The sequence below is a fragment of the Phodopus roborovskii genome, unplaced genomic scaffold, assembly GCF_943737965.1.
Source record: "Phodopus roborovskii unplaced genomic scaffold, PHOROB, whole genome shotgun sequence".
NCBI lineage: Eukaryota > Metazoa > Chordata > Mammalia > Rodentia > Cricetidae > Phodopus > Phodopus roborovskii.
In genome coordinates, this window is record NW_026126558.1 from 7,163,799 (window position 1) to 7,191,337 (window position 27,539).

Below are 27,539 nucleotides of genomic sequence, written 5' to 3' on the forward strand. Positions count from 1 at the left end.
GAACGGGCCCCTCCCATCCTGGCCTGTTCTTCCAGAGCTGATGGATCACTTCACCCTCTGACTTGTTCCTTCAGGCTAGACCAAAGGAGTACCCCAACCCCCTGCAGATCCTCCCCCCACCTCCCAAATGCACAGGGTGTGCAGACTGGAGGAAGATGAGATAAGTTCCTTCTCGGTTCCAGAGAGGCAAGGCCTGGATTCCCTGCAGGTGGTGGGCGTGCACCCTGAACTACCCTTCTGGCGCTTTGACCCCAGGCAAGTCCACTGCATCACTAACTTCCACCTGGGGCAGGAGAGGTGGGACATCAGTAGCCCTCAGTCAGCGGTCTAATAGGCCTGAGGGCGGGGCCCGCGGAGGAGGCGGAGCCACGCGGAAGGAGATGGGTGGGGTCTTTGCTGACCGACCAACGGCAGTGGTGAGGGGCGGGGCCTGGTGAGCGGGTAACGGCGGGGATAAAAGGCCGCAAGGGTGGCGCGGGCGCAGACGCGCTTCTGTGTACGCTTAGTGAAGCTCGGCCGCGCGCACGCCGGGTATCCAGGCCGAGCCGAGAGGGCCGAAAGCATGGCCGGCCCCGGCGCCAAGCGGCGCGCGGTGGCGGCCCCGGCGGCGACGGAGGAGGAGAAGCAAGCGCGGGAGAAGATGCTGGAGGCGCGGCGCGCGGACGGCGCGGACCCTGGGGGCGAAGGCGTGACCCTGCAGCGCAACATCACACTGCTAAACGGTGTGGCCATCATCGTGGGCACCATCATCGGCTCGGGCATCTTCGTTACACCCACTGGTGTGCTCAAGGAGGCGGGTTCGCCCGGGTTGGCGCTTGTGGTGTGGGCTGTGTGCGGTGTCTTCTCCATCGTGGGCGCACTCTGCTACGCTGAACTGGGCACCACCATCTCCAAATCGGGCGGCGACTACGCCTATATGCTGGAGGTATACGGCTCGCTGCCTGCCTTCCTCAAGCTCTGGATCGAGCTGCTCATCATTCGGCCCTCCTCACAGTACATCGTGGCGCTGGTCTTCGCCACGTACTTGCTTAAGCCGATCTTCCCCACCTGTCCAGTGCCGGAGGAGGCAGCCAAGCTCGTGGCCTGCCTCTGCGTGCGTAAGTAGGGGCCCGGACCCGGGCTGGAGCGGGGTGGGCGAGAACCGAGGTCCCTACAGTTCGGCAGCGCATTTTCTACATCCCGCGTGCCCACCCGATCATCTTCCATCTCTCCATCCCTGGACCATGTCGGCAGTTTCAGGTTAAAGTCACAGGTTCCAGAACCCACGTGCGTTTCATTAACTCATTCTACACTTTCAGGGTCAGCCCTTGCGAAACCTCAGTGGGTGCCGGCTCTGACTCCGCGGTGGGCATCCCGTTTCCCGACCTGATTCTTTGAAACACGAGCGGTCTACCTTGTCTGCGTGAGAGCAATAACTCCCTTCTTTTGCAAAGCACCACGTGGAGTAGCCTGTGTGCTAGTTTCCTGTTTCAGCTTCAGTTGCTGACTGGTTACTAAGAGGGGAAATTGCAGTTTAAAAAAAAAAAAAAAACTTACGTTCTTCAGACCGGCCTGTCAGGAATTAGTGCATGGCTGACGCATAAGAAAACATTAGTAATAATGTGTGTGGTAGGAAAGGCTGCTTGCTCATTAGAACTGAGCAGCAAAATCCTACAAAGACTGCCCATCAGTTAAGTACTGGTGCTTGACTGCAGACAGTCTGTGGGTGGGCTTGGAGGTCCCAGGATGTGCCAGATAACAGCTGTTGATTGTAGACCTTACAAGACTCATAGGTCAAGACAAGATGATTTTTGCTTTCTAAAAACAGTTGGGAGATGAATGGCAGTGCTTGTTGGGACATTGGCCACGAGACTTGTCTCTTGTTACCAGTTACATAGTTCTCATCTACCCTTCTGAGACCTTCACCCTGCCCAGTATCCTGGTCAGAAACTGACACAGTAAGGTCCATGCTGTTTGCTTGGTTCTTGTGTAGAATTGGTCAAAGCCACGTTAGGTCTGCAAAATCTTGGGCTGGCAAGGAACAGCCTAGCCTTGAAACAGTAATTGCTGCACTTGTCTAGTCAGAAGTTTAATTATCCAGTTTTCTGTCATTGAGGAGAATTACTTGGCTTTTTAGGTAAGATAGGGAGAGAATGGCATGGGCATTTTTAGGGGTTTGTTTTTAAGACAGTATCTCACTCTGTAGCCCTGGCTGACCTACACCCTGCCTCTCTCTGCCTTCCAAGTGCAGGGAGAAAGTGTGTGCACTACCAGGCCAAGCTGGCATGGGTATCTTTAAAGGGCCCGCACTCTCTTGTCAGGATGGACCAGAAAGTTTGTTTCTGTTTCTTCTGCAGGTGCTAGTGAAGTGTAGGAAACCATGCTTGCCCCCAGGAGGCAGTGAGTGAACAGTTTACAAATGTCCTTTCTTTTAAAGATTTGTTTTCAATGTTTTATTTATTTTGCACACTGGTGGAGGTCAGAGGATAATTTATGGGAGTTGTTTCTCTTCTTCCACCACGTGAGTCCCTGGGATGGAACTCAGATCTTTGGGTTTGACGGCAAGTCCTTTTATCCTCTGTGGCATCTCACTGGCTTAAACGTCTTCTTTCTAATAATTAAAATAAAGCCAGGTAGTTGTGTGGTGGTGGCGGTGCAAACCTTTAGTCCCAGCACTCGGGAGGCAAGAGGCAGGTGGATCTTTGTGAGTTCAAGGCCAGCTCGGTCTACAAAGCTACACAGAGGAACCCTATCTTGAAAATTAAAAAAAAAAAAGCCAGTGGCGGCACCTGTCTTTAATCCCAGCACAGAGGCTTGAACCTCAGAGTTTGGAGCCAACCTAATCTACAGAGTTCCAGGACAGCCAGGAACTACACAGAGAAACCCAGTCTTCAAGAAACAAAACAAAACAAAAAACAAAAAGTAAAATAATAACATAACATGAATGTGTAATTGTGTAAATATTCAACTTATATAAACACGTGAGAGTCAAACTTGAGATACACATTGCTGTCACCCCCACTGTGTAGCTAATGGTAAAGTCCCAATTGAATCATAACGGATACTCTCTTTAAAGCCCTAAGGGACTGAGCATGTTTCAACTCTTCAGGAAAGCTTCATTTAGGGCTCCCACAAGCTTATGCAGCATTTGGAGTTTCCAAGTCTTGAGAATGAACGGGGTGGGGGTGGAGTGGGGAGGTGGTGACTGTCCCAATACTGTGCCTTCCATGGAGCCTGCAGCAAGTCACTCTCACGGACTTCTTTTCAGATGTAAGGCTTTTGGTATTTTTTTGTTTTAATTAAGAAAAAAATAAGTGTATGAGTGTCTTGTCTGCATGTGTGTCTGTGCATCACCTATGCACATTGCCTGTGGAGGCCAGAAGAGAGTCAGAGCCATTGGGGCTGGAGTTACAGACAGCGGTGAGCCACTGTGTGGTGCTGGGGATTGAACCGCAGTCCTCTGGAAGAGCAGCCAGTGCTCTTAACCATTGATCCATCTCCCCAGCCCCATGACACAGGGTTTTAAAAATTATCTTAAATAGCTTTCTTACAATCCTTTGTGGCTGCTATGGGTAGAACCCTCTGGTGAGTTCTAGAACGGACACACACACCCTGGCCTGAGTTCTGGAGTGCCAAAGTGAGATCTGTCAGTCATGCTCTTTCTGCTCACTTGGTCTTCACCTGACTAGTGCTGCAGACACAGTTCTGTTTCTGTGAACCACAGGTGTGTTTGGGCTGCTGTCTCCTAGTTGGAATGTAGGATCTCGAGGCTTCTACAAGAGAGTCTTATCTATGCCTGCCTAAAACAGGCAGAAATCTAGAAAAGGAGTTGGGCTTGGTGAGGCAGGAGGACCCCAGGCAGCCATAGTGGAGGCCCAGAAGGGCTGCACAGCCTTTAAAGGCTTGGTGTTGGTTCCGGGAGGATTGCACTCTTGAGAAGTTTCAGTGTATGTCAGTGAGTGTTCTGTTCCTTCTGGAGGGCACCGGTGGGGAATGTAGTGTTCCCTGGCTTCCATGCCTTGGGAAAAGCCCCGAGGCAACACCAAATGTCAGAGTTATAGAGACAAGGTCTGGTTTCTGTTGGTTGGTGCTTTGAATTCCTTGTGCTTGTCTCGCCACAAGTTTTCCCTCACCCAGTTAAGAGTGTATTGAGAAATGACTTGGCATTAGCCCAGAATGAACCCACTTGTGGTAAAGGTAAAATTATCTACCTTATATTGAGTCTGGACCCCTCCCTATATCCTTGGCTGATATGGGAAACCTGAAGTGGAGTCTTTCATAAAGATGAGAAGGCTTTCTCTCCACATCTGTCTGGATGGCCTTGTGCCTAATGAGTGAGGATTGGGGTATGAGGCTTGTTCTTGCCTAAGTGAAGCTCAGTAGCTTGGGTAGTGTGAAGTTGACTTGGAGCAAATCAGGGGAAAAGGTTTTATTTCATCTTAACAGCTTGTAGTCCATTATCCAGAGAAGTCAGGGCATGAACTTGGAGGCAGTTAATTGATGCTGCTTACCCAGTTGTTCCTCATGGCTTGCCCAACCTGCTTTTTGGTTTTTTATGGCATCCAGGACAGGACCACCTGCCACCCATGAGTCTCCCTCAGTGAGCTGGGCCCTCCCACATGAATCATTCACCAAGAAAATGCATTATAGACTTGCCTCCAGTCAGCTCTTCTGGGGGTGCTTTCACTTCGGAGTCCCTCTACCCTAATGACTCTAGCTTAGTACCCAGATTTGTCTTGTTGCAGAATCCTACCAACTGTAGCCGAGATTCTGTCTGGGCTGGGATTTATCTTATCTCACAGGGCCGAGGCTGTCTGTGCTGAGGTGCATAGGAGTGTAGCAGCCTAAATTCCAGAAGACAACACGGGCTCTGGGTGTGGCCAGTTCTCTTCTCTCTGGAGAGAAGACCCTGGAGGAGTGGGCTGATCAGGCTCACTGTTCTCTGCCACCTGTGTCACTTTCCTAGGCTTAGCGTATGAAGGATATGGCCTGTTGACTAGTCTAAAACACAGAAGGTGTGCTTCCTGTCCTTTTCCTGGCTGGGTGGAGGATGGGACCCTCCCTGCTAAAGTCTGATCTCAGGTGACTGAGAGCTCTTCTCACCATCTCAAGAGATAGCGACTGGCTGGCCTGGGCTCCCCAGTGCCAGGACACTAACTACTCCTTGCTCCCCACCAAATAAGATGGGCTGGATTTTGGACATTCTTAGATGACACGTGCCTGGGGACCTGTGGCCTGAGATAATTCCCACATGGTATCAGATCGCAAGCATTATGTCTCTGATTTGAGAAATCCATAAGGACCTTCTGAGCCTGCATTTGTAAATCTGTAAAATGGGTCTACCCTGTCTGGATGTGGGTGGAGAATTTTATTTAGCTTGCACCACAGGGCCAGTCACACAGAATCTTAAGTGTCATCTTCTGTACTCTGCCCCCTCTTACCATGGAGCAGCCCAGCCCCATAACCACTGTGCATTGATTGAGAAAAGGATCAGAGAGGGAGAAAGAAACTCTGGAGGATGTTAGCTGCCTCCTTTCCTCTGAAGCTTGGGCTGCAGGGCTTAAGCTGCCAGTGGAGTAGGGTGAAGAGGTGTAGATTCCCACTCAGCCCTGCCTGGGTCTCTGATGGCCATTGGGCTGGCCAGGCTCTGCTGACCAGATCAGTAGGTCCGCTGAGTAGCAACTGGAGAGAATAGGGGTGACGTGGCATTTTGCCCCTTCTCTTCAAGGTCCCTTCTGGTTTCTACCCCAAGGACTGCCTCTGTTGTAGACCCCACCATTCCTCAGTCCAGGCCTCTACAGGCCCGGGTTGGAGTTTCTGAGCACTGCCATTGCCATGGCTGAGCTGAGGCAAAGGCTCTCATATTGCCAAGGTGCCAGTGGCCTCAGTGTCTGGAGCCATAAGCCCAGTGCTGCGGGCAGCTCAGTAATTAGCACTGAAATCGGCTTTCCCCTCCAGACATGAATAGTTCACAGAACCTGTGACCAAGAAGGTGGGAAATAAAGCAGGCATTTAAGCATTTCAAACACTTTGGAAGGGAATGTGGGGGGGGGGGGGATTGTGGACTAATGGGTAATCCATAGCATGTCCAGGATCTCTGCCCGGAAACAGTGCCAGTACATGCATAGTGACCATAGTGACCCTACACAGCTACAGCCCCAGACCCTGTGACGGCAAGCACCCAGAAAGCATTGCCTCCTGCATGGTACACACCTGCCTCTGCATATTTCCTCTGCTATAGCCCTTGAAATCTACGTAATTATCCCCATATGTCACAGCTGGGGAAACTGAGGCAAGAGTTAGACTGGGAGCACCCAGCCCTGCCCCTGGGCAGGGTAACAGGTACCAGGATCCTGAGGTGGCCTTGGCCACTACATCCGGGAGTGTTCTGCTAGGGTAGGGACATAGGCTGCTCAGAGTTTCATCACCATTCAGATTTCCAAGGAAGGGCTCCTCCCCTGTTGGTGTCTGCAGGAAACTGTCCAGCCACCCTACCCCCAATCTCCACTGGAATGGGCTTTAAACAGCGCCCTCTGTCCACCCTGGGAAGTCCTGGCAGTTGAGATGCCTCTCATGATCACCACCCTCCTTATCTACCTTTCAGACACTGTAGAGTTGGCATAAGTCTCAGAGAGCAATAGGCTCAGCACCCCTACTCAGCATGACTCATCCCAGAGCCTTGTAGATTGCTAGCGGTTGGTAGCTGCCTCAAGAACAATGTTCCATGTCCCAGGTCGTGCCCATTCTACCTGCAACCAGCCTTAAATACCAGCCTCTGATATATCCCCTAGACTCCTTTGTTCCTTCCACTGCTCAGATCCAACCAGAGGGCTCACACCCAGCAGCCCCTGTTATCTGGCAGTCTTCCAAACTGTTGACTTCCAGGTGGCCAGCCACATCACATCGGTATATCACAGGAAGGCTAAGAGCCTGAGATGTCTCATTCCTGAGCACCAGCCATGAGACCAACCATTGGCTGGATATTTTTCTGTGCTATGCCCACACTTCCCATGTTCCAGGATTTTCTGCTATGTAAAGAATTAGCAAGATTTCCCATCCCAGTTCTCAGGAACCTGGCCAGCATCTGTCATTGCTAAGACCTTATGGTGTGGCAGCTGCTCATGGCCAGTGAAGGGCCTGCCTTCAGCTTATACTTCTCCTGAACAGGCCACCAGTTTAGGCTGCAGGAGTAGAAGGGTCTAGGAGTATATCTTTACTGGGTTCCTGGGGACCTTGTTAGCCTAGGATTCAGGACCACAGAGATTGCCTGAGCCAGTTCCTGACTCTGTCTCTTGAGCTGTGAGTGTGAGTGCCCAGACTTGTGATCCAGGGTAGGGTTGATAGTTCTCACAGCAATGGGTAAGGTAGAGACTGCAGGGGCCACACCTAAAGTGCTGTACAGTGGTGTCCTGGGTTGTTAGGCCCATTCAGCTATCAACTCCCCTAAGCCCAGGGATTCTGCCCTGGCTTTTCTCACTGAACCTGCTGGACTTGACTGAGGTGGAGAGAGGCCTTAGAGTCTGCTATTAAGAGCTACACCCCCCCCCACTCCCACTCCAACACAGGTTTCATCCTGGTGACATCTGAATGCACCATGATTTTCAGCAAGTTTACTGTAGTGTTTACTTGCATCTGCCATCCACACTACAAATACACACACACACACACACACACACACACATACACACACACACCTACACCTTTACCTAGACTGCTCTAGTACTACTGCTTTAGGGACATCAAGGTTAGTCCTGTGACTGGCTGTGATACTTAGGAATCTGGGTGTCCTCCTTCCCCAAGAACTGCTGTGTGGCTGGAGCAGGTCTGGCCTGCTTTCCCTTGATAGCTTCACTGATGGAGGAATTGGAGGTGCCCTATGTAGATGTGTGAGACTCCACACTTCGATGGTGGTGAGGAATCCTTATCACTCTCACACACGGTTCTGATCCTTTGGATACTTAGCATTGTAGTGATCATATTAAAAGGGTCATGAAACCCTTGGCGTGGGATTTAAGCCATATGGTGGTAGTGGTAGTTCTGCTTATGGAAAGGGCAGCAGGGGTATAGAAGCATTAGGTATGCTATAGAGGCCAGGCAACCTTTTGGGAGCTCCCAGGAACCCTCGAGACCTTCGTCTTCAGGGAACTTGCTTCAGAAGTCTTAGGAAGTCACTGGGGGTAAGTGTGTGTTTTCTTTGGCCCAAGAGTTGGGTATTATTGAGTTTCAATTGATCAAGCCAATGTTTTCTGGCCTGTTTGAACAGTTGCTTATACCTGCATCCCTGGAACTGTATTTGGTTGACTAGTACTAAGTGTGTGCTTAGTGTATATGAGGTCTGGGTCCCACCCCCACACCAAGAGAAAGATAATGGAAAAACCACATAGACCTGAGCCTAAGGGCAGGGCACAGGAACGTATGTGACCAGCCTGTTAGTCACTATGTCCATAACATTGAAGACTCCACAGCCCTTCCTCTGCCAAGACATATAGATGTGAGTTCGTTTTTCTTGGCCCATCAGAGTGATATCCTATACTGGAGTTGCATCATACCCTGCAGGTTTCCTGACCTCAGTGGCCAGCAGTGGAGAAGGCCTGTATGGCCACATGTATTCTCTGGAGCCCAGAAAAGGAAGCCTAGAGAAGTTGCCCACTGGTGTGTGAGTGGGTGCCCTGGGCTAGTGGCCTCAGCATGTGTGGGAACTTGCTGACCTCAGAAGCTCAGCTATCTTGCAATTGTCTGGGTGGAAGTTCTAGTCATGTGTTTATTTATTTGTTTCTCCCAGCACCTGGGGAGTCTGGTCAGATGAATACTGGGGTGACTGGTCACTAGACATCCCACCCATTTACTGCAAAGCAGACCCTGAATCACTAGCTCACTAGGGCTCTTGCCGGCCCTACCTGGGAGTCTTGAGTGGGGAATTGGAGACACGCAGACTTTAAGAAGTCAGGAGATGCTGCTAACTCTTAGGGAGTCTTGTGGGATCATCTTCTAGTACTGGGTCCCTGTGTGTGCTGACTGGATTCAGATGAAGCCACTTGAAGGAGTCAGAATCCTCTCTAGACAAGGTCCCAAATCTGCTGTCAACTGTTGTTTGATGAGAACTCTGCTGGGTGGGATCTCTGAACCAGCCCATGCTCAAGCTTAGTCCAGTTGCTGGTCCAGGGCTAGATATTCCCTGGGGGACCATCCCAGCTTCCTGGAACCAGTGAATCCACCAGCCACTTCCTCTAGTCTACCTCAAGAACCTTGAGAGATTTAGGGCTGCTGGGGGAGTCTGGGCAGGATCAGCCTCTTGCCTGGTGAGTTTCTACCACCTGCCCATTGGTGTGAATGAGGCAGCAACTGTTCAGAGGCTGTCTCTGCCCTGAGTATGGTCCTCAAGGGGTGAGATCCTGGTACCTTCTTGCATACTCCAAACAGAATAGAAGACCATGTCCACACAATGTCCTGGTGCCAAATGCTCAGCCATGGGTCAGGTGGTATCAGGGTGACCTTAGGATTTTTTCCATGGCTGGGGCACTGTGTTCTGCTGACCCAGCCAGACAGTAAAGGGTCTCTCTCCAGCACATTATACCTCGTAAGGTGTGAGCCATGGAGCCCTATGATAAGCCAAATGGCCCTGGGTGACACCATGCAGCTGGCTAGGGATGAAAACTAACCTGATCTATGAAGAACAGTCATTATTAGGCCTGTGGGATGAGGGCCTGGCCTGCCAGCTATCTGCACCCAGTATGAGGCACTAGGCTTTATCTCACTGGCCCAGCTAGTGCTGAGAGCCAGCACAACCATCTTATCTAGGGGTGCCATGGAGGGAACTCCAAAGAGGACCAGCTTCCAGCCTTATCCCCCTGCCAGAGGCTGCAAATCAACAGCAGTGGGTCTTAGCAGCTAATCATACTGTGTCTTTAGTGGGTAAACAGTGGAGAGGTGACAGATTGTCTGGGTAGGGAGCTGAGGTTCCTTCCAGTCAGTCTTCTGACTGCCTTTTATGACAGCGTCTCATGAAGACCAGAAGCCTCTGGATTCAGATGAATCCATTCATTTATTTCAGATTATTTCGTTTTGAAAACAGGGCTGTGGGAAATAATAATACTCTTGTTTGCTCGTTACCGAGTCAGTGAGCATTACCATTTCGCCACCTGCTTCAGTTCTTTTTATAAGAGACGTGAGAGTATAGAGTCCCTTTTGTTCTCTTATTCTAAGGTCAGAGAAGTCAGCAACTAGGAAGAAAGAGGTCAGCCTCAATTGCCAAGGCCTAGCCATGTTGGCTGTCCTCTGCCCACTTGGCCTGGAGTCTGGACTCAGGCTTGTTTTAGGCCAGGAAGAAGCTGGCTTGGTCCTCAGACAGGGCAGGGTGTTGGGGTAGCAGAGGAGGGGCCCCTTGACAGCCAGGATGGGTGCTCTAATACCCTGTTCCCTTTCTCAGGTTCAGAAGGACACATCATACAGGGCTACTCAGCAGAGGCACATTATCTGGAGCCCAGGGCTGTGTCATACTTTCCCTTCAAAGCTAGAAACCAGTGACCACAGCTGCCAAGGCTGTGGCGTAGTGACAGTGGCTTTGGGCTTAGGCACACCCCTCCTACCGGCTCGCCCCAGCCAAGTGGGATCTGGCTAGTGATGCAATCCGCCAGCCTCTTGTACTCAGAAGCCTGGTATCTGGGGAGATGGGATCAAGAGAGGCTTGGCATCTTGGACTTTTGTCATCACACCTATCAGGACTATCTGAGGAAAGTTGGCTGAGAGAATGGGGACTTCTGGGTAAAGGAACAAAGGCTCCAGATGGGGAAGCATTTCAAAGGGGACTCATCCTGTATTCCCTTCTCACTCCTTCACTCTGGGAGACTGGGAGTTTTCAAGCAGATTGTAGCAGCAGCAGCTACTCAGCCAATGGAGCTTTCTCAGAGCATAGTCACAGCCTGAATTACATCAGCCAAAGCTATAAAGAAGGAGGTGACTCAATGCTAATGAGATCTCTGACTTCCTGGAGGTAAAGCAACTGCCCAGGCCTCCATCCCCCAGCACCAGGGAGTCTTCCTGTTTCCCTTCCACCTGAGGCTGGCCAAGTCCAAATAATTTATGTGGATTTCTATCTTTGTGGTGTGTCCCCCAAACTGCAAAATTACGTATAATTAGTCTGGCTGGGGAAAATGCTGCCTGGCATCTGTGAGGCCTGAGTCAGCACAGCTTCTAGGGTAGTTGCTCAGTAGGGAAGCAATGAGCTGCTTCTACATCCTGAAGAGGTCAGGATGCTGGTAGGCTGGTAGCTTGTTGGGGGCCTCTCAGGCTGCGTGCTGTACTGGCTAATGTTTGACTAGGGCAAGCCATGAATGGCCCCCTCCTCCAGAGTGAGTTGTAGAGGTTCCCTGGCTCTCTTGGGGCCATTGCTGAGGAAGCTGGGGTCTCTAGTATGTGGACCTAGCTGCTACTAAGGTGGTGGGGTGGGTATGGTTGTTGGTTTTTTGGTGTTTTCATTTATGTTTACATACAGTACAGTGTTGAATTCCAAGTTCCTTACTCCACACCTACACACTCTTGCCAAGGTCTTGGGGTTCATTTAGGAGATCAAGCAGTTCTATCTCAGCTGCCTATCTGCAGCCCTTCTAGGCCCCTGAGGCCCTGCCTTCACCCTGTGTGGTCCAATTGCTTAGGTATCTACAGAATATTAATTGTGGCTTTCATGCTCAGTACTGCTCATAGCAATACAGTTGGCACATGTGTCTGTCTGTCATGCCCTGAGCCCACCTGCATGCAGCGTCTTGTGGGAACATTTTTTCCCTTCGGTTCTCACCTGCAGCCTGTGCCCACATTGCCCCATTGCCCCTCCTCTTGGTTTATCAGACTCACACAGACAAGAAGCCTCAGGAAGCCGGAGGAGAGGGTCCAGAGTTCACTGCCAGTGGGGCTACATAGTGAGACCCTGTCTCAAAAAGGCCCAGGTAATAATATTTCTAAAAATAAGAAAGAAAGGGAAAAACTGGACCTGGTGGCACAGCCTATTGTCCCAGCACTCAGAAGGCATTGGCAGGAAGATCTTGAGTTTGAGCCCAGCCTGGGCTACATGATGAGACCCTGTCTATAAACACCAAAAAGAAAAAAGATGAAAAGAAATTTGTTGCAAGCTATCCAGGGCACTTGGGATCAGGCTCTTTGAAGAGTTGGTGTTTCTAACCTTTGACCCTGGCCTCAGAGAACTAGCTAGCTTATCAAAACAAGTCCAGAATGTCAGAGCCCACGGGCAGGCAGGGCTTTGCCTCTGTGGGATCCCAGCCAGGATCACCTGACCTCCTCAGTGCCTCCACCCTGGACTAGACCACCTGCCCTGTGGGGACTCATGCTTTGCGCTCTCTGTGTCCTTCCCCACAGTGCTGCTCACCGCTGTGAACTGCTACAGTGTGAAGGCTGCTACCCGAGTGCAGGATGCCTTTGCTGCTGCCAAGCTGCTGGCCCTGGCCCTCATCATCCTGCTCGGCTTCATCCAGATGGGAAAGGGTGAGTGACTTAACATGGTGGCCCTCTGTCCCCATCCGCATCCAGCCCTACCCCCCCCCCCCCAGAGCGGTGAAGAGTTGGCCTGGCCCTTCTTGACTACCTCACCTGGGACATTGAGTTCCCCAGGGAAAGTTGAATGGCAGAAGAAACTGTGAGCTCCAGAAAATGTATACAAAGCCCTGTCCCTAGCTAGTGGGCAGGAGCCTGTGAAACCTCTATAATGTCCCAAGTGTCTGCCCATCTGTGCAGGAAGTTGGATCAGAGATTCCACCTGGCAGGGTTTCACCCACAACAGCACCCCTCCCTCTGCCTTGTAGCCAGCATGTCCCATGTGTGAGGTCTCTCTGGGGACTGATTTTTTCTCTGTCCAGAAGCATGGCTCTTGGTAATTCTCATGCCTGTGTGTCCAGTGGGTTCTGTCTGCAGGAGCTCCACATCCTTCCCTGTGGCAGAGGTCCTCATGGCCTCATTCATCTGTATAGTGTTTACATGTGACTGGAACCATTTGCCACTATGTTTGAGGTGATGAAAATTCTAGAATATGGCCCAGGTGGTGCTTCCAGAGCTGGGCCCAGTCTTCCAGAGTGTCTGGGCAGAGATTATCAGGGGTATATGAATTGCCCACCTGGAGTCCAGCAGCAGAGTGTCCTGAGGCCTTTGCTACTTCATCTACCAGGAGCCTTCCAGAGGGCTCCCTCCAGCACCTTTCCAGATGTATTTGGAAGATGGTTCACGTTTTTTGGAATCTGGTTGGCAAGGCTCTCAGCCACAGAGGTGCTGGCCAGCTGCCAAGGAAGAAGCTGGGTTGAGCATCACCTGGATGCCCCAGGGAGTGGTCAAGACCTGTTTTATGGGCATAGAGGGGATTGTATTTGTGCTCACAGCCCCAGTCACACTGCAAAGCATGTGCCTGGAGGTAGGAGTGCGGAGGCTGTGATGAGATACAGACAGTGAGGAATTTAGTACCAGAACCTGGTGTTAGTGAAAACAAACTTGAGTAGGGGACAGCAGAGCTTTTGTCAGGCTTGAATGCACAAAGTGTTTATAATTCCGGTGGCTGTGGCAAGCACGCCCTACGCCCCCAGCAGTTCCTTTCTGAGCTCCAGGACTCAATGCAGCGTCTGCAAAATTCCTGTGCTGGTTTCCTCCGGGGATTTGTTCTGTTACCCAGATGGACATCTTGGCTTCTGAAGGACAGTGTTGGAATGTTGACCTCTCTCCAGAGCACTTGCCCACCCTCATTTCCCATTGGGCAGAGTCCTTGGAGGACCATGGTGATCACCAGGTCCTTGAAGGCAGAGGCCCTGGCTCTGATCATGTGGTGTTATGGCCACCTTTAATGGACCATGTGTGGGTTTGGGACATGGTGGCCATTTTCACTTGGCTCTAGGCAGCTTCGGCATTGCCCACCCCAGTCCTCTGGTGACCTTGCTGCCCAGGCTATCTTCTCATCAGGAAAGGTGATAAACCTGTGGGTAGTTTTCCAGTCCTTCTACCCTGCCATCCATCCACAGAATCTCTGCAGCCCCCCATGTGGGATCTAGTGAGAACAAGACCTGCACTCCAGAGCTTATGTCACTGTGAAAGGCTTCAGCTAGCTACAGACCATTGGACAAGAGAGCTGCAGAAGGGAGATAAAGGCTCTGACCCAGACCACGAAGGGCCTCCTAAACATCCCCTCTCCTCAGGCCCAGGAGGAGGGAGTAGAAGTAACGGAGGTGCTGTGGCTGCGCCTGCTGCCTAGCAGGCTGGGGAGGACTAAGCCTGCCACTGGTGTCACAGGGTGTCTGCACTTGGTCCAGTGTTTTCAGAAGTGCAGACAGTGCCCAAGCTGGCATTAGATCTGACTGGCCATGACTAGACTTGTGGGTGGAAGGGGTTGAATTGTGGTGGCAGCTAGGCCAGTGGGATCCCAGAGAGAAGCCGTGGAGACAGCCCAGAAGACCTGAAGTAAGGGGGGACAACAGGTGACAGACATTGTGGGCAGGGACCCTACTGTCCTTGACCTACTGTGTCCCTTTCTAATCAACTGACCTCTTGCCTCCAGAACCCCACAGGGCCTATGGCTTGAGGTCAGACTGTTCCCAAGCACGTGGGTGCTAGGCCTTCTTCTCAAGGCCAGGTGTGGGAGTGGGTTATGGGAAGTTCTTCCCTTGTGCCCATCGATGGGCCCACATCATCAGAGGACACAAAGTAGCTCTATCGGTAGTTCTGCTTGGTATGTACTGCACAGCAACAGGACAAACTGATCTCCCAAGGCCGTTGCAGATTATAAGGGACAGCTTGCAGATGATGGTGTCCTATAAAACCTTTCTCCTTTTCTCCCACTTAGATTGCTCAGAAAGGGGCTTTACTGGCTGGCACATCTATACAATATAAAGCAGTCTTCGTTAGCCTGAGCTGTGGATGAGTGGTCACCTGCTCTGTCAGGGATCATGGAAAGGTGCCACCCTCATGTGCTGGGTAAACAGCTACAAGTGCTCTCTTCACTTGTGTGTTACCTGTATCCTTTGTCAGTAGGTGACAGTGACCCATGCCTAGCTCAGGATACTAGGCCTGTGCCATGCTTCATTGGCTTCAAGATTTTCATTTATCTCTTAGTGAAGTACCTTTGGATCAGAGAGGTGGGGTGTCATGACCTGGATCCTGCAGCTCATGGGCAGGGTGGGTCTTATAGCAACAGGCACAGTGTTAGAGTGCTGAGGTCCCTTTGCTTGCTGTGTTATGTTGTGAGGAAGGCTGGTAGCTAGGTTCTGGAATGGCTGGCAAGGTGGTCTGGATCAGCAGCACACTTGAACTCATCTGGGATCTGTTACCTACAAGGGCAAAGACAGCAGCATCAGGTGATTGGCTGAAGTCCTTTATCACTTTCCTTAGGGACTCTGTGTCCATATGCAGGCAGCTGGGGTCAGGGCTGTAACACTTTAACTGCTCTGCTAACAGGAGGTAGGATCAGCAGCCTGCAGCCTCCAAAGCCATCCTGGAGAAGCCTAGGGACATGTTTGGGGAGGGGGTGTCCACTCATCCATCTAGCTCCAAAGCTATCTTTGGAGGGGTGCCCTCAGGTTAGCCTCAACTCCACTGGGGAACTTGGGGTATGGATTATTTGGTGCAACATCTCAAGCTTTGGACATACTAGGACCAACTGGACATCATGCCCAAGGCTTCTGTATAGTCCCTCCAGATACATGCCAAGCTTGGGCAGTGCTCCACATGGATGCTATGTGCCCTGGTCACAGGAATGTCCCTCCTGAGACCCCCCCCCCAAGAGCAGCAAGCTACATGGCTCCTTCTTATGGTCACTTCATCTGTTTCCTGTGTCTGCCGAGGAGCCCATTAATCCACAACTGTGCCACCTGGAAAGGCTCCACAGAGGCTTTCTTTATAAGTAAAGGTTTGTCTGCAGAATACTGGCAGACCCACAGTTAGCCAAGTAGGATGTAGCCCCAAATCCTGTTGGAGGACAGAAGGTAGGCTCCGTACAGTGATGTCTCTGGGCTGAGGTTCACTATATGTGTGCTGTGGTCTGGTGAGGCCCAGTTAGCCCTGCATGACCACAGTGCCATTGGTTTTTCCTGCTTGCCAGCTCTGTGCTGGCTCATAGTGGACAATATCTCAGGACTAGTTTTTACATGCCTGGGGCCCAGGCAAGTGACCTGGCCTTTTCCCCTACCTCTGATGTACCAGAGGCAGACAGGTCTTGGGACACTCCATCCTCTGTCCTCTGAATCAGGGACTACAAGGCTGGCCATGTCCCATGGGTGGGAAGTTCAGCTCTGTTTGTTCCCACCTACACTCAGCATTTGTGCTTGCCTGACCAGGCATCTGCCAGGGAAGGACAGGAAGGCAGGTAGGGCACTTTGACTTCAGTAACCTCCTCTCCTCTGGGGTGGGTTCCCATGACCACACTGCATGACACAGTGTCTTTGGGTTGCTATTCCCTAAAGTCATCTTCTCTGGGCCTCTGAGCAGTCCCACTGAGCTACCCATTCTGGGGTCTCTGCTTGTGCATAGCTTCTGTCCACAGTGCCAGCAGCCACGGAGTCCTACCAACCAGGCCCCACCTGACAGAACCAGAGCGGGAGAAGGGGCTCTGAGACAGTGCACAAGCCCAGAGGAAGGCTAGTGGTACTCCCAGGACCATAATATGGTGGAGTTCTATGGGCCCAGCTGATCTACTGCAAGCCTGCCTGCCTGTCTTACAGTGGCTTTGGAGAAAGAGGCATTGGGTAGCATAGTTTAGTTGCCCTGGCTCTGGCCATCATTAAGTTAGTGAACTCTTCCCTCATTTAGTCCATCATCTGAAGTATAGACACACAGATCAGGCCTGACTGGGTCTGTGGAGAATGGTGGGTGACACCTCATTGAACTGTGAAGGTCATACTATGCACATTGAACAGCATCACTGTTCTTTGCCACCAGATGCCACTAGTATCCCAGTACTTGTCCTTACCCCCAAGCTGTGACAACCCCAAAGTTTCCTGGTCAAGGTGGGGCAGTTGCCTCTTAATTCCTGTCCTGCCTCACTTCCAGCAAGTTGCCTGTCTCCTATTTCTTCTAAACAGCTCACGCAGTCACAAGACACAGGAAGTTGCCAGTGTATTGATCAGACAGGTGGGTGTGACCACTCCCACAATTGTGCCTTCAAGCCACCAAGATGGAGATGCAGTCAAAGGGTGAGCGTTAGGATACTATGAGGTATTCCCCGAGCCAATCCAGCCTAGGAACAGTTTTGGATACTCCAGACTAGCAAATCTGCTGCCCACTCCATGGTGCCCACGCAGAGAAAGGTATTTGGTCGGATATCCAGAGAAGCTGTGGCCTCCAGTGCAACATAGACCATAGCCATTATACACCAGGGCTCTGCTGCAGGCTAGGCTGAATGCCACAAGTCCTGACTTTTAGTCCTCACTTCCATCCTCTCAGTGGTAAGAGGATGGCTGTAGGTTTGAGATAGGTAAACTTACTAGTCCAAACCCTGAGTCCCTGGCAAAGAACCAACTGCTGAGGTTGGGAATTGAACCAACCCTTGTGCCACCCCTCACCCAGGCTGGGTAAGAAGCAGGCATCCTCCCACTGTACTAAAGACTTGACAGTCACTCTGCTTCTTGAGGTCTTGCTATGAGGTAGTTGTGGGCTCCAGACTAAAGCTGTCTGTGTTGACCCACGGTAGATTCGGATCACTTATCCAGGTCTCCGATATTTAGACCCATCCTTCAAAGGGCTACAGCATGGTAGAGAATGGTAGAGAATCAGCTTTGATTCTTACATAGCCTGACAGATCTTCATACCACTGCATGATTGGTCTGTGCCTCAGTTTCCCAGCTTATAGAAGAAGAATCCCCAGAACAGAGATAGAGATGTGAGTTAGGCCCTATACATATAAAGGCTCTCCTTGTTTTAAAACATTCCATTGCAGAGCAGGAGGGGAGTGCCCTGGGTTGTGGGAGGCTCCACCAAAGCATTTTGAAGGTACCCTGTCCTGAGTTGCCCTGAACTACTCACCACAAGCTGGCTGCTGATTGTCCTGTGACCAGGACCTAAACAGATAGGGATGTGGGTAATACCCTTCTCAGAAGACCAGACTTAAAGAAAATGACCAGAGGTAGGTGGACAGCCCAGACAACCTTAGCTCAGGTTGGGGAATAGAATCATGGGACATTTCATACATCTAGAAGACCATGAAACACTGGTCCAGGCCTGCCTTCCTTTCTTCTCCTCCTGTTTGTTTGTTTGTTTGTTTGTTTGTTTGAGACAGGGTTTCTCTGTGTAGCTCTGGCTGTCCTGGAACTAGCTCTGTAGACCAAACTAACCTCTAACTCAGAGATCCATCTGCCTCTATCTCCCAAATACTGGGATTAAAGGGATGTGCCACCACCTTCCAGTCAGGCCAGGCCTTCCTTCTTAGTCAGATTCTGGCACAGGACTGAAAAAAAATTCTGTGGAGACCTCTTCACAGGGTCCTTTGGTGACCTTAACTCCAGGGTATGAGGCAGACCTGGGCCCAGTACTGCCTCCACAGCTTCCACAGCCTCCAGTGATCACACTGCCTCTAGCTCCAAGTTGCATTAGTCCCATTGGCCTCATGGTCTTGGGTCAAATGTGAGCTGTGTATAAATGCTGTAGCTGTCCCCAGGGGCCCAGAGTCACGGGACCCATCAACTAAAAACCCACAGGTAGGTAACCTGGGTCTGGGGAGCCAGCCACCCGCCTTGCTGGGTGTCCAGATACCTGTCTTCAAGTCTGGCATCTTTTATATTTTTGGTTGTGAGCCTAGCCTGTAATGACTGAGCCATCTCTCCAGCCCAAGTCTGGCATCTTTAAACGGCAGACTTTTGCAGGCTTGATGAAATAGACCATTCCACAAATAAGGTAACCAAGATTCTACTTCAGTAACTCTAGCTCTGGAAAATACTTAGAGGAATACTACCTGGAGTCTGGGCTGTGTAGCTGTCTTGAAACTGCAGATAACATTGATGTGTTGTCATCTGAGTTGGTGGGCCTAAGTCTAGTGACACATCTTTGGAAAAGGCAAGGGGTAGACACAAGCAGAGGGAGTTTGAAGTGGCTCCTATTCTAAGCAAGGTATCTCTGGTTGTCCCAGGAATCAGTTCACCCTGTCCTAATCCTTGGGTGCATTTGCTCACTCATTTGGGGTGGCACAAATCTAGCCTGAGTTCTTCCCTCTTACTTCCTAGCAGCCCTGTACTAGAGCTTCCTGAGCTTCGTAGCAAGGGGCCAAGGTGTCTCTATGTAGCATTGAAGCTTATGTGAGCTATGTGAGGATGTCCTGAAGGAAGGGTTATAGGACTGCCTGCTACTGGCCTGCACCCCACATATGAGAGACAAGCCTGTATCACCAGAGCCTCTGGAGCTGATCCCTCCAGGCCGAGGAACTGTCTGTCCTCTGCCTACAGAGACATCAAATGGGCTTCTAGCCAGGCCACATTCCTCTGAGTAAGCAGAGGGTGTAGGAAGGGGGTGGGTCTGCCACTTCCTGCTGGTTTCCAACTCCATGCAGTTGGGGTGAGGCATCGGTCAGGTGGCTAGGTTTGTGCAGTAATCTGCAGTAAAAAGCCTACACCACAAGCTTTTGTGTATTACAGTATTTTGCTCCAGATACATTCCAGAATTTTTATTATGACCTATCAATATCCTCTAACCAATATTCTATTTTCTTTAATTCATTCTAGGTGATATGTCCAACCTGCACCCTCAGTTATCATTTGAAGGCACCAATTTGGATGTGGGGAACATCGTGTTGGCATTGTACAGTGGCCTGTTTGCCTATGGAGGATGGTAGGTTCTAAAACATTGGAGTTCCTGCCCCGAGTCTCAGTGCTCTGACCATACAGGGGTAACTCAAGTGGGTGGGACAGAGCAGAGGGAACATCTTGAGCTGCACAGGCACCTACATGTCACTCTTATTAGGAAACAGGCAGAACTGGGTCCTGTCTGCAGTTCTCCATAAGGTACCCAGCCTGGCCCCTGCTTTTAGGACAACTCTATAGAGACTTAAGATGTTGAAGCCACACAGAGTATTTGGACAGGACGAGCTGTGCATTCACCTCAGAGAGAGTTGGCAGAGAACAGGAGAGTGAGCAGCTGGCATCAAGGGTGCCCATTGCCCAGCTTCTGTCAATCATGGGAGCCTGCAGAAGGTTTTCCTATCCCTTGTTATCTTAGTCAGTGTACTATTGCTGTGACCAAAGACACTGTGACCAAGGCAACTCTTAGAAAGAAAGCATTTAAATGGGGGCTGATAGCTTCAGAAGGCTAGTCCATTGTCATCATGGCAGGGAACATGGCAATATGCATGGCCCTAAAATAGTAGCTGAGAAGTTTGCATCCTGATATGTAGGCAGACAGAGACACACTAGACCTAGTGTGGGCTTTTGAAATCTCACAGCCCACCCTAGTGGTACAAAAGCCATATCCACTCCAACAAAGCCACACCTCCTAATCCTTCCCTGATAGCTCGTCAGCTGGGAACTAAGATTGCAGATATGAGCCTGTGAGAGCCAATCTCATTCAAACCACCACACCTACCCAAAGCAGCCCAAGGTTCTTTTTACTTTTATATTGTACTGTGTGTACAATATAATGACATACTGTTGCTTGGTTTCTAGGAACTATCTGAATTTTGTCACAGAGGAGATGATCAACCCCTACAGGTATGTACAGAAATGACAGAGACACATTTCCTTAACATGAGAGAGAGAAGCCATACACTTGCACCAGCCCATAGATGAGCCCTGCCCAGGTTCTATGGAGGGCTCTGTCAAGGGCCTACAGTGAGGATGAAGCAGGGATAGGATGGGTTCTGGACCTGAGAAGCAACTGTGGCTCTCACTCCTGGACACCAGGTGGAGAGGTCTTGTCTGAGGTGTGCAGCTAGTAAGTAGGCAGAGCCATCTGTATTCACATTGGGCAGTCTTGGCTCTCTTGAGCTCTCAGAGCCACCTGAGTTTTTCAGGGATGGTAAGGTGAGCTATGATTCAGTTGTGCACAGCTGCTCAAGTTCATGCAGGGGATGATGCTGCAGACACCCCCACTGTTTGCCCAGGAAGGGAGGCCCAGACATGGAGCCACTGCAAAGGGGTGGGAGCCTGGCTCCTCACTCTGTGGTCTGGCCCTAAGTTCTGGATTGCACACTGACATGTCTCTCCTCCTTCTTCCCAGAAACCTGCCTCTGGCCATCATCATTTCCCTGCCCATTGTCACGTTGGTATATGTGCTAACGAACCTGGCCTACTTCACAACCCTGTCTACCAACCAGATGCTGATGTCTGAAGCTGTAGCTGTGGTAAGATACTGCGTACTGACTTCTCCTAAGCCTGAGAGGCTGAGGTTGGCCTGCCACCCTCAGACCTGTGACCAGGCCAGCCAGCCTGTCCCTTGTACCCAAGCTTTACCCTTCCTTGGGAGTCTAGTGGTCATCATTAGAGACCACTAAAGATGACCACCGAGGCCCCCATCAGGCTTGCTACATGATAGGGGCAAGGCATTAAATGCAGCTGCTTCGATAGCACCTTGCCTATGTCAAGACAGCATGTGAATGATCATGGGCATTTGGCCATTGGTGGCTCTATTAGGGACCATGGTGACTTAGGGGCTGCATACTAGGTCAGCAGCTGTGAGCCACCTCTGGGTTATATATGGCATCAGAAGGCACAATCAGGCTCCTTGGCAACCCCTGTCACTCCTCTGTCCTTTTGTGCTTACCTGGAGGAGAGGCAGCTCTGTCTAGTTTTCATTTTATTTATTTAAGTGTTGACTCAGAGCCCTTGATTCATAAAGACCTGCCACACCAGGCTCTTGGCAGATGTGAAGGAGCCATCAGTAAGGAAGACCTTTTAAAGATTATCCCCATGTCCCACAGGAAGGGATCAGGGTACCTTACCTGTGCCCTACAGCAAAACTTGGGGATGGCCCACTATGAGACCCTGTGTATCTCCTCATAGTACAGACCCTAATTCTAAGAAATGGCCACACATGTGGAAGCCTGAGGTGTGGGGCTGCTAGGAGCCAGATGAGGCCAGCAGAGTCACAGGCTGAGCTGCTCCAGTGGCCAGAATTGAGGCCCTGCCCGTGTCCCTTTGTAGCTGAGTGCTCACCATGTGCTGTGTCTGTCTAGGATTTTGGGAACTATCACCTAGGAGTCATGTCCTGGATCATTCCTGTCTTCGTGGGCTTGTCCTGCTTCGGCTCTGTCAATGGGTCTTTGTTCACATCCTCCAGGTCAGTGCCTGACAGTACCCTAAAGGAAAACCCCTCTGCTATTCCTCAAGCTTTGAAAGCTGTCTTGTTTATTGGTGATAGACAGCAGGTTGTTAAATATTTGGATGACCTGGGAACAGGGGAACTATTCTGACCCTCTGCTGTTTAGGCCATAGCATGGGGGGGGCTGGAAGTGAGTCACAACCCAGGTTTCTGTCCTTGCTAGCCCAACAGGTCAAGAACATTGAATGGTCTTTGGGGGGGAGGCCACACCCCTCTCAGTGTAGCTGACACACATCCCCTCAGCTCCAGGTGATGGGGCCAGTGCTGACTGCCCTCTACTCCATTCACAGGCTGTTCTTTGTGGGATCCAGGGAGGGCCACTTGCCTTCTGTCCTCTCCATGATCCACCCACAGCTCCTGACACCTGTGCCATCACTGGTGTTCACAGTAAGTCTATCATGTGTTCCTGCCCTGTCCTTACCACTCAGAGCCCTGTGTCTACCCAGAGCAATATGTAGTTGGGAATGTGTGTCAGGCACATGCTGCCAAATGGCACTAGACTACAATACACCACCAGATTTTTAAATTCAGAACCCCATTGTGGTTCTTCAAGTGTATGAAATGAAATCACAACAAGAGCATCTGCTCAGACACTGTCTGCTCCATCCATGCCCACACCATGTAAATGGCCTCAGTGCACAAATTGGACTCAGCTATTTTTCCTTCTGTGCCTATCCGTTATGTTAGTTTTCTGTTGCTTTGTAACAAAGTCACCCCAATCCCAGAAGCCTCAAGAAACTTTTACTCTCTCAACCTTCCTGGGTCAGGAATTCCAGGTCTCTCAGGAGGCATAGTCAGCATCAGTTTGAGCTGTCTTTTAATGGTGGAATGGTATGTAGTGTGTTCCATGCTTTGTTAGAAGGCTCACCCATTGGTCATTTCAGTTACTGATGACACAGGAGGCCACAGTAAGTTCTAGGTGCAGGTGGTTTTTGTTTTTCTTGGTTTTTTGTTTGTTTGTTTGTTTTGTTTTGTTTGTCCCCAAGACAGGGTTTTTTTTTGTGTAATAGTTCCAGCTGTCCTGGAACTTTTTAGATCAGGCTGGCCTTGTACTCACAGGATCCACCTACCTCTGCTTCCCAAGTGCTGGGATTAAAGGTGTGAGCCACCACTGCCTGGTTGTTACAGGTACTGTTGCCATTCCAGTCTGGAGAACTCTTGTACTTCCTTCATTCATCTTTGGACCGTGGGTGACTCAGCTGTGTTCTCACATCCCTCACTTAGCACCCCAGACCTCCTACATGGTCACAGTAGTTACTTCTTAAAACAAGAACAAACACTTGTACTCAGCCAGACACTGGCGGAGCTGACAATTTTCTGCCTGCTAGTCTCTGGCATCCTCCTGCATCAGTCCAGCCCTGCCAGGCTCACCTGGCCCTGTCTTTGCTTTCAGTGTGTCATGACCCTGATGTACGCCTTCTCCAATGACATCTTCTCCATCATCAACTTCTTCAGCTTCTTCAACTGGCTATGTGTGGCCCTGGCTATCATCGGCATGATGTGGCTCCGCTTCAAGAAGCCTGAGCTGGAACGTCCCATCAAGGTGAGTGTTGGGCAGTGTCTGCATCCAAGGATCCCTGACTGACAGCCTCTGATGTTGTCCTGTCCAGCCTTCATCTGTCCTTGGCAAACTAGGGAGCCTGCCCCCTTCTCCATGAGTACCATATGAAGAGCACATTGAAGGCTAAGCTGCTGGGGTCACAGCAAGTGTCAGAGTTGTCCCAAGATGACAGCTGACTTAATAGTGGTTGATGGCTAGCAGTTTCTGTTACCTGGCTAGTTCTCCTTGGGAACATGGCTGACCCAGTCACACCTGCCACAAGGCTTCTTCCTGCCCATATCACAAGGAACCTGGTGGCCTATTGGTGGGAGACCCCAGTCATGCTGGCTTGTTCTACTCAGTCATCCAGACTGTGGGGTTAGAGGTCAGATTGCTGACAGCTGCTTTGTGGAAAAAGTTCACAGATAACCTGTAGGCTTCATTCCCTGGGCACATGGTTAGAGTCTGTTCCAACGAGACTATTTCCCACGGTGGGGGGCCATTTTCAAGACTGAAATTCTGGACAGCAATCTGGCAAGAGCCCACAGAGGAAAGCCCAGCTCTGCCTGCTGGATTATTCAGCGCTTGAGCTGCCCTGCCAGAAGCCTGTCTGCTTTGGCTAGTTGCAGACTGTGGCTTCAGGGTGAGCATTTATATCCACAAAGGGTTCTCTGTAAAGGCAGGATTCCTTGTTTGTTGGTAGGTAGCCAGGATCTTCCCAGAAGGGTCAACCTACTCCTCCCCTAGGTAACCATGGGTGGGTATTACAGCTAGGGATTTCTATACCTGTGGTGTGGGGACTGCAGAGCCGACCTCTGCTGCCCTGTGGAAGCCTCAAGAGAAATAGGGCAAGCTGTTTTCATTCCTCTGTCTATACCAGATGAGCTTTGGGTAATTATATGCTCAGTACCTTGTGCTGAGATCAGAGAGAGACTAAACAGGACATGGATTCTGCTCTATCCAGGCCGATGACAGTTTAAGGCAGGCCAGGGGAACAGCTGGAGGTAGTTAAGCCATTTCAAAGCAAAGGCCCAATGTGTAGGGAGAGGTGGCTGGGAAGGCCCAAAGGAGAAGATGATGGCTCCATTGTCACATGTCAGCCACAGAACAATAGGTAGGAGCTTTCTACTTGTGCCCACAGGCCATGGGCAATGTGGGGAGGAGAACTTGGTAGCCTGTATTCCTCCATTGTGTCCTAGGTGAACCTGGCCCTTCCAGTGTTTTTCATCCTGGCCTGCCTTTTCCTCATTGCTGTGTCCTTCTGGAAGACACCCAAGGAGTGTGGCATTGGCTTTGCCATCATCCTAAGTGGGCTACCTGTCTATTTTTTTGGCGTCTGGTGGCAGAACAAGCCCAAGTGGCTCCTGCAGGCCATCTGTAAGTATACACAGCCCTTACCCATACCAGCCAGAGTGGGAATTTCCAGGGTAGGGAACTGTTGGTCCTGCCATACCCACCATATAGGTTTGAGTCACTAGTATAAATGGGCTGGCAGCGAGAGGGGATACCTGGATGAAACATGGAGTCCACATGTCTTGGTAGGCATCCCTTGGCTAGCTGCCCTTGCCAACTGGCAGAACCCCACTGCAGGCCACTAGCTTGGACATGGTGGCCTGACCAAGAGATAGAGCTTGAAATTTTTGTGTATGGGGCGCCTGGCTCAGGGCTGGTTCCAGTTAGGAACCTTTCTTTACCCTCCTAAAACTCCCAGAGGAGAGCAGTATTTGCAGACCTGGGCTATCACTATGGTCTAGGGGACTTTGAAGCTCCAGAATGTGGAGTGGTATCAGCCCGATGACATGAGTTTCAATTCCTAGACCCACATAAAAGCCAGGCGCAGGCAAGCAACTAGACTACTGAACCATCATCTGTCTAGCCCATCTCTCAAAGTTTCAGAAGTGAATAATGGCCTAGAGAGAAAAAGCAGGACAGTAGGAGCTGGCTCTAGCTCACTCCCATTTTCTGCCCTGTGCTCACTCCTGTTTTCTCCCTGCAGTCTCTGTGACTGTGCTGTGCCAGAAGCTTATGCAGGTGGTTCCTCAGGAGACTTAGCTGCGATCCTGGGTGCCACAGGGAGTAGCATCTACTTCGAGACAACTGACCTTTGGAAGAACAGCGTCCAGGCCTGTCATCTCCCACAGCTCCAGTGAGCACCAACTGTCCAGCATCATCCACTGTCCCTTCAATGGTCATGTGTCCACAGTGGCTGTGAAAGAACTCTGGTACGAATTTGGTCCCCAAAGGCGACCATCCTTTCATGGCACTCCATGTTAGTGCATGCTGTGAGCTGAGGCCTGGTCTTTTTGACTTTCTGGGGACTGCCATATCTGGCCTTTCTCCCCTCTCTGATTTTTGTTTTGTTTTTGTAGCTTGCATTTGGGTCAAGTTTACACTACCAAGATGATTATTTTTTAACAAAACAGGGTAGCACAGAGCAGGAGCTCCATAGCCAGAGCAGCCCAGCTGGGAATGTGACGCTGTTAGCCACAGCTCTTCTCCCAAAGCTGTTGTTCAGTAGCACAGTGTGCCTCAAGGGGACCACATCACTGTCACCAGGTCAAAAGAACTACTGAGTCTCGGATGTCACTTGTTCTACTGTGGACTTGGACTGACAGACAGATGACACATTCTAGCTTGGGCTGTTTTGTTTTTCAGGGGTCCTAGAGATGGAACCCCGGCCTCATTCATATGAGGCAAGTGCTCTACTGCTGAGTTAACTTTTTTAACGATATAAATATAGGCCTGGTGATTCCTCTTCCCTTGGCTATACATGAAAGAGAGCTCTGCAGCCATAACCCTGGCTGCCATAGCTAGAAGCCCATGGGCAGAGCACCAGCTGTCAACTACAGGGCTGTGTGCTCTTGTGCACTCAGGCAGGCTCAGCATCATTCAAGGGGCTGTGCTCTGGTTCTTGCCGACACAGCCTCCCCATCCCAGCTCTCTTAGAAACAGACCAGGAAGGTGGGCACAGTGACCAGTACCATGGGTCTCCACCCACACGTCTCTGTTCACCTCCATAGTTCCTGAAACTGTCAACACCATCCCCTCCTTATCCCCTGTAGCCATTGTCCAGAACAAGCACCCCTCCTTACTTTCTGCCACTTGTGTGGCAAGACCACTCCAGCTTCCCCAGTGTGAGAGCTGTTGGCCACATGCTGCTATCCCTCCTATGTGGGATCACCCTCCAGGTTTCATGTTCTGTTCCGGGGGGGACAGTTGAGGTCCAGCCAGCACTTCTCACCAAGCCACTGATGTGCTTGGAGGGATATAAGAATCCCTTGCTGACTCCTGCCATTGCCTCAGATTGTGGCCTGCCTGAAAGAGGGCAGTGACTAGAGTCACAATGCAGCCCTTGCATGGTGGTAACCTTACTACTGGCCTCCCTGACCTCCCTCTTATATTTCTGGGGTCCCTTTTCACTGGGATAAGGAGGGAGAGGTCAGAGGGCTTCCTGAAGGCTCTCCAGAGATCTGAACTGAGGTCTCTGCCCTTGAAATCAGGTCAGGAACCCAGTTTGAGCCTGGGTCCAAAGGGCAGGGACTCTTGGGCCATGTTCATGGTGCTGACCTAGGCCCTCTGAGAAACTCTCTACTCGTTCCTATTTCTGATGTCCTGGGTTCTCCCACCTGTAGGTTTTTTGTTTCCTTAAAGCAAGCCCTGACCACACAACCATTTTGTTCAGTGCTTTGCATTTTGGTTTTGTCCTGTCACTGACCTGATGGATGCCTGTGTCTGGCTTATTTCA

The 27,539-nt window shown here is 50.8% G+C and overlaps 1 protein-coding gene across 1 annotated transcript; it reads left to right on the forward strand.

Moving 5' to 3' along the window:
* The first annotated feature begins 477 nt into the window (after positions 1-477).
* On the forward strand, positions 478-27,539 carry Slc7a5 (solute carrier family 7 member 5). The gene is made up of 10 exons (XM_051201644.1): positions 478-1,097; positions 12,346-12,471; positions 19,665-19,770; positions 20,601-20,645; positions 21,154-21,277; positions 22,109-22,212; positions 22,545-22,641; positions 23,648-23,797; positions 24,994-25,171; positions 25,791-27,539. The coding sequence occupies exons 1-10, from the start codon at positions 563-565 to the stop codon at positions 25,844-25,846; spliced, it is 1,521 nt and encodes a 506-aa protein (XP_051057601.1). The 5' UTR covers positions 478-562; the 3' UTR covers positions 25,847-27,539.